The 7,319-nt window shown below is 47.4% G+C and overlaps 1 protein-coding gene across 1 annotated transcript; it reads right to left on the bottom strand.

Annotated features, from left to right (window-relative positions):
* Nucleotides 1-4,015: 4,015 nt before the first annotated feature.
* On the bottom strand, nucleotides 4,016-7,319 carry XBP1 (X-box binding protein 1). The gene is given in 6 exon segments (XM_075110408.1): nucleotides 4,016-5,030; nucleotides 5,878-5,985; nucleotides 5,988-6,041; nucleotides 6,645-6,773; nucleotides 6,854-6,950; nucleotides 7,026-7,319. Coding segments are annotated over 6 exon segments (1,161 nt in total). The 5' UTR covers nucleotides 7,241-7,319; the 3' UTR covers nucleotides 4,016-4,472.

Raw genomic sequence — 7,319 nt, 5'->3', positions numbered from 1 at the left:
AGGCAGAGTCAAATATTGACTTGCTTAAATTATACTGTGGATTTGGACTCTTAAATACTTCTCCAGTGCAGAGTTGGAGAGAGGAAAAGAACAATGTAAACCCCAATGCATTTAGGATTGTGTAAGGCGCTCTTGGCTGGCTGAGACTTTCCGTGGGGATGTGGGTGGGAGCTTGTAGAGATGGGAGGAGTGTCTCAGCTGCAGAGCCAACCCTGCGGAGAGGGACAGAATTTATTTTGGCATGGACTTGGAACTGGACTTGGAACTGTTCCAGGGCATGTGCCTTGTATCAGTTAGCTAGAGCAGATGTGTGGCTTCTATCACAGATGATTTATTTACTCAAATGCAGATGTAACGTACACGTGAACGACTGGGTCTGGATTATGAGGCAAGTAGGACTCCAAAACAAAAGTTAGAGCAACCAGAAAGCAGACATCCTAAGGAAGCATGCTGGCAGAAGTGAAATCTGCTGCTCTACACATCACTCTCCCATCTGCTGCCCCAGCTTTGCCTGGGTTTAGTTTAACTCAGTATCTCTTATCTACAGGAAGATCTCAGATAAAGATCCCCTGCTGACAGTTTAGATTCTCACACTTTGTGGATGTTGATATACTATATCTTTTTTTTAAAAAAAAATACTCATCCTGTGTGGTAGCACCTAAGAGGACTTGATTCTAGTAAAAAATACTAGCGCTAATAGAAATACTGAATGCTATTAGGCTTCCAGATACCAATCAAGAATTGTGTGCTTTTAGTGGAAGAGATCTCAATAAATATTAGCAGCTTGTCTTGGAACCCAATGCTGCCGATAAGTCAGGATAAACCATGCCAGCTGTAAAGTTGAAAAAGGGAAGCAAAACAGCGTAACTGCGACTTCATTGTTTTTGTGTACTGTGCTTAACAAGGTTTGGGTGTAAACCTGTTAAACAGAGTCCATCTCCAAGTATGATGGAAATGTGACCGTAACAGAATTTTCCTTGAATTTTTTTAGACGTTAAAAATGTGTTGCTCATCAAGACACAAAGTGTGTTCGGCTCGAGGTAAGCCCCGTGATGCGCTATCAAGAGGTGCAGGGGCTGCCTGTGCAGCGCTAGGCAGGGTCACGGGGGGGCGGTGTTGCCCCCATTTTAATTGGTAACTCCTACCTGGGAAGCTACTGGGGAATCAGAGCATGGAAGCGATTCTCAACAGGCAGCGTTGAGAATTATGTTTCACTTCATCTTGCATCACCTGCACAATTCATCCAACGCACGCTCACGCAAACAGGGCTGCAGCGGCCGGGCAGCACAGGTCTAGCCCTGCAGAGGTGGACAGGGCTGGGTGGTGGCTGCAGGCACCCATACGAGCTGCTTGGGTAGGAGAGCCATGTCATGCAGGCAGCTTTGGAGGAAGGCAGAGGGGTGGTAAAATAACAGGTCTTCCACCTTTCAGAGCAGTTGCAGGAGAAAAGAGAGGGACAGAGATGCAGCACCAGTGAAGTACTTCAGTCCCCACTTGGAAGCATTTCAGGCCACAGGATCCAAGAAGTGCTTTTCCTGCCCATGAGGGCAGCAGCAGGACATGCCGCAGTAGAGTTACTCCTCAAACAGAAGACAGTAGCTTCCTGCTCCATACCACTCACCCCATCACTCTTACCATTTTGCCCTGTTCTATCTGTGGTAGCACAAGGATGATTCGGAGGATTGCAGCGCTCTACTTCAAAGTGACAATTGGCAGCTGCTGGGATTACGGTGGAGAAAAGGGGGTCTATGCCAGCGCGGCTTCCTCCCCCTGCTGCAGTAGCTGCCTTTGCTTCATGGCGCTTGGCTGCTGTGGGGTAGGCTCTTCAGCTGAATTCAGTTTACAGGAGACCCAGAAAGCTTACATGGAGCGCTATCAAACTATACTTCACTCAAGATGCTACTTCAAACTATGACTATCAAAGTAATTTAAAATCTCAAAGTTGTGAGCACTGATCTTTCTTATACCAGTGGCTCAGAAAAAGTACTGGAGCAGAAGCTTGCCCAGCAGCTGACAACTGTAGTTTGGCTGGCTAAGAACACAGGAAAGTAATATACAGTAGAGGTATAATATTTTTTTATTCCACACATTGTCCAAAGCAGTCCTTTACAACGTTAGATTTTCTGGTGGTTGTCTTCATTAAGGCTTAAGCGCAGGCAAGGCTGTATTGGTACAGGATTTTTTGCTCTTGGACTGCTGTGTCTTGCACGTATGCGTATTTCTCTCAGCGTACCCTTCATGTACAGCTGTTGCACTTCAATGTCTGTCAGACATGTCAGTGGTAGCAGGCCCTTCAGTTTTTCCACCAACTGTTGTCTTAAAGAAAAAAAACAGCTTTGAGAGCTGCCTACAGCCATTTCCTGCCTAGATAATTTCCCCAGGTTGTTTTGGTTTGCCTTTTTTTTTTTTTTTTTTTTTAAAAAAACAGCAGCTCCATTTTTCTGTGCCCCTCACTAACTTGGTAGAAGATTGCCCTACTTTGGTCTTGGTTTGAGCTGGATTAGTCTCGTCAAGGCCTTGGATTTAGTTATTTTGACATGTGTATATGATACTGGGCAGTATCATATAAAAATCATCAGGAGCCTCATAAAGACAGGAACAGGGTATGTCTACAGTGACTCAGTCATGACCATGGAATTCACAAGAACACACACATTGCCTGGAAGTACTACAGCACTGAACTGAGACACAGTCCCATCAGTTACCACGTTTAGTCTTCTACTGCACTACCTCTGAGACCAGCTGCTGCCTGTGTGAGAACAGGAAAAACAGCTGCAAGAACAGTGGGATGGGCTGCACATCTTCAGTGTGCTGGTCTCAAACCTTCCTTTAGCCCCAGGGAAACTGTATGAAATACCAGTCCTTTTACAGGTGCTACTTTCAACTATGACATACTTATCCCTGTAAACTGTGTCTTTGACTTCTATGCTAGAGAACAGAGCTGAGCTTTAAAGAAATGAAACTTCCTTACGTTATTTCTGCCATGCTTAGATAATTTTTTGTTTCATACAAAGTTCCAATAATACTGACAAAAGTAATGCAAAACTATGGATCAAATTCTCAGTTGCCCATTTGGCTTTTTGGACTCAGAACAACCTGTATTAACTACTACGGGTCCTCCCGCAGTCATCCCTGTTTTCCAGCTTGGAAGTAAAGCAACTTGTTCTCAGACTACTTATATATTTTATCTAAATCTCTGCTGTATGGCACAGCTGTAGTTTTTACTGCTATCCAATATTCAGCTAGAATGCTTTATTACAACAAGCAAGTTTGTAACAGCAGTCCTGTCACCTTGAATGTGACCAATGCCATCCTGTCCCATCCCCCCTTTCTGTCCCTCCCCCACCTCAAGCTATTTTTGTGAAAATCAAATGCAAAACATGAAATAACACTTAAACCAAGAACAGTTGTGCAAACGCCTGGAACAGCTGTCACTTTCAGCATAAAGTTTCAGTTTCTTGTCACTCCAATTCAAGTGTTCTTAATACTGTGAAGTCAGAACAAATGGATGAGGATAACAAAAATAATCCTACTGTATTTGAAATTAGCTCCTGCAAAGTTATTTTCATGTATCAGGAATTCTTGTGGTAACACCTTTTTCACACCATGTATGTCTCACACTGCTTCACAAACCCGAGACACACCACTTGGAATGCACCCACCTTCACTCAGGCTGAGCATTTTGAATGGCATTACTTGCCAACAAGAAGATATTCATTTTATTCAGACACCAAGCTACCACCACCTGCATTCCCTAGTCAGGCTGCAGATTTTGCTCTAGCAGCTCTGGCCATCATACAAACCCACCTTCCTTGAAGAGAGTTTGCAACATCAAGCACTCCCAGAAAGAAGCTGCTAAAGCATCCAGCTACGTACGCCACAGAAGCACTGCTGGATTGGTGCATTAAGACAGTGGAAGGACAAGACGCTGAGAGGCTTTAGGACTTCTTTAGTTCCAAATTCCACAAGACGCAGATACTCTCCCCTCCCCACTGAGATCCAAGGCGAAAGAGGGTCACTGAGCTGCATTGCACTTTAATTGCACCAATACAAGTTAAATATTAAATGGAGAAAGCAACTCTACATAGCAAATGGAAAACAAGCATTTACATAGTAAATCTGTAAGATGTACAGACTAGTTTTAACCCAGTTGTCTATACATGAATATCCCACTGCAGTTTTTGGTGTTAAAATTATTTTAAGTGGAAAACAAAATGAACTTTTTTCAGGTTCATGTAGAATTGGCAAGTTATTGAGAAACCAAGCCAACACTGACAGCTGTGGGGGAAGGCAGGACAGGACACCCTAGGCTTCTTCTACCAGGAGAACTGCACTGTCCATCACTCCAGCTACTAGCATGGGTAGAAATGAGTACTTTTCTGAATACACTTGACTTCCCCCCCCACTCCCCAAAGGGGTATATCCTGTTATCCTGCCAGGATAGTTTTACAAGGGGAGTTAACACTACCAAGTTAGACACTGATCAGTTGGGGAAAGAGTTCATTGGCAAAGCTATCCTCCCAGGCACGGTCAGTGTCAAGCGGAGAGGACATGTCACTGAAGGGTGAGAGGGATCCTTCATATCCAGAGTCACTACAGGCATCCAGCAGATAGCTTGAGGCTGCAAGGCTACGATGAGAGGAAAGCAGATGAGAGATGCCTAGTTCAGGCATGAAGCTGTCTACAGGTTCCTCTTTCACAGATACTGGGACCTCAGGGATAGCTTTGTCTTCAGATGGAGAGAGCGCTACTTCCTCAATTTTCACTAGCATATTGGTTTGGTTGCCCATTTTAGCAGGAATCTCCAGTACCAGGGGCTTTGTGTACACATGATCAAACCTTATCAGTTCATTAATGGCCTCCAGCTTAGCTGATGGGGACCCCAAAGAGGGAGAGGGGGAGGTTGGTATGGAATTTGTTTCTCCACAGATCTCTTCCTCCAGCTTTTCCAGGCACGTTGACTCTGAATCAGCGTATGTGAGAAACATCTCTGGGTCCAGACTGTCCAGAAAGCCCAATAGGAGATCAGACTGCAGAATGAAAGACTGTTTTAGAAAGACAGCCTACTACTGTCACAGCAAAACATTAGTTGCGGCATCTCTTAACCCTCATCTAGAAGTTAAAATACACTAATGTGGTCATAGAACTAGGAGTTTTCGTAAGAACACCGCTATCAGAACAGACAGTTAAGGCAATTACTTCTTTCAGCAATTTTGCCCATTAATTCTTGTAAGGCTACTTACTGACAATCCCCATAGAGTTCTACATGCATTCGTTATTCACAGCCTCAAGATCTCGGACCCATCAGATACAACCACCACACTACCTGCTGGCTCCACACAGCCAGTACCAGAACCTGGCTTCAGCAGACCTGCCCACAACCAAAGTGGGGGCATTTGTTTTGGGTTGAGTTTTGGGTTTGTTTTGTTTGTTTGTTTTTGTTTTGTTTTGTTTTGTTTTTTTGTTTTTTAAAGGTGAAAGACACCTGTCCTTACATTTCTGGAAGTCATTGACTTTAAGTTCAAACAGCTTTGCAAAGTGCCAGAAAGTGATCAGGTTAGTTTTCAGCAGTAGTAAAAGCACAGTATGCTTTTGTTATTTGTACAGTTTTGCTGGAAGAGCTAAGAGACTGTTTCAGGCAATATCCTGTAAGATTTTATGGAAACTGGACTTGAACAAGTTGCATAAACTCCTGTACTCACTGGATATAGCTTAACACAGCTGTTCTGAGCCACAGGTATGGCATTCCAAAACTCAGAAAACAAGTCAACTACAGAAAGCCATCAAGTGAATTTACATCAAGAAGTTACACCGCTAGTCTTAAACCCACAGTGGTTCTGAATTTCATAGGCATTTTGGCTAGGAGTGGATGCTCACCTCTGAGTCTGAAGAGTCACTGCCATCAGAATCCATGTGGAAGCTATCAGAAGTGGTAACTGCTGGGCCTGCACCTGCTGCAGAGGAACACGTAGTCTGAGTGCTGCGGACTCAGCGGACCCGGTCACCAATCTAATCTCATCCACCTGCGATTCCTTCACAGTCTGTATCAAAGAAAAAAATTCTAGTCAGTCACCACAGAAGCTCTGGCAGACAATACAGTACCTAGTCCTGAAAAATCACCTCTTCCTGCAAAGGCTTCCAACTTTGGATTCACCACTTGCTTGTACAGGAGGAACCTGCAGGTAAGACCACTTCCAAAGTTGGCGCAGAATTCCATATGTTCACAGATTTATTTTGCTCCCCACTTTTAAATGAGAGCCTGACCCCCCTCTGCTATACCCTCCCTGTTCTTTTAAGACAGGCATACATGACTAACAGTTACTACTTCACTTCTAGAACGTAACGTAGAAGAGTAGATAACCTTAAAATAGCTTGAAACTAGTCAGCTTGCTCTCTCCCACACTACCAGCAGCACCTGCTTCAGACTCGGCATCTGTTCAGTCTGTGGGGAAGCCCCCATTTGGAGGACAAGGGCATTTCTGGCACACAAAGTATCCCCGTTCACAGCACAGCAGTTTCAGCCCGAGAGCTCTCAGCACTGCTGCCCGCCCCCTGCCACGCAGCCAGCTCTTGCAGCACAGCAGCTCTTGGCAGGTTGGGCCGAGGAAGATGGAGACAAGCCACCAGCGTGGCAGACAGCTCACCTTGAACTCATTCTCCTCCTCTGTCTTCAGAGCATCCAAACCCAGGCGGCAGCGGAGCTCCTGGTTCTCCAGAGCGAGGTTACACGTCTTCTCCCGCAGGAGCTGGTTTTCCAGGAGCAGTTTCTGGTTCTGCAGAGAGCCGTGAGGCGGGCAGGCCCCATAGCCGGCCACGGCCGCCCCCCGCCCCGCGGGCCCACCCGGCCCCTTACCTCCTCCTCCAGCTCCACCACCTGCTGCTCCAACTCCGTCATCCGCGCCTTCTTCCTGTCCCGGGCGCTCTGGGCCGCTACGCGGTTCTTCAGCTTCCTGCAGGGCAGGACGGCGGTCAGCGGGGCAGGACCCCGCGCCGGGACCCCCGCGGCACGGCCGGCCCTCACTCACCTGCGCAGCGCCTTCTCCTCCGGGCTCAGGTGCGTGAGCCGCTGCCGCTTGCGGGCCGGCTGCGGGGCCTCCAGGCCCGTGGGGCTGGGGGCGGCGGCTCCTGCCGGCAGGACCACGGAGAGGTGCCGGCCGGCCGCGGGACTGGGGGGCGGCTCGGCCGCTTGGCCGGGGATGAGGAGCAGCCGCGGGGCTGCGGCACCGGGCAGCGCTGCCATGGCTGGAGCGGCGGGCGAGGCGAGGCGCTGCCCGGCACCACGGCTACCGGCCCTCTGCGGCCCCGGCGCCCCGCCCGGA

Source organism: Phalacrocorax aristotelis, chromosome 15 (assembly GCF_949628215.1).
Source record: "Phalacrocorax aristotelis chromosome 15, bGulAri2.1, whole genome shotgun sequence".
Classification (NCBI taxonomy): domain Eukaryota; kingdom Metazoa; phylum Chordata; class Aves; order Suliformes; family Phalacrocoracidae; genus Phalacrocorax; species Phalacrocorax aristotelis.
The sequence above is the reverse complement of the archived record's forward strand: the minus strand, read 5'-3'. Positions and strand labels throughout refer to the sequence as shown.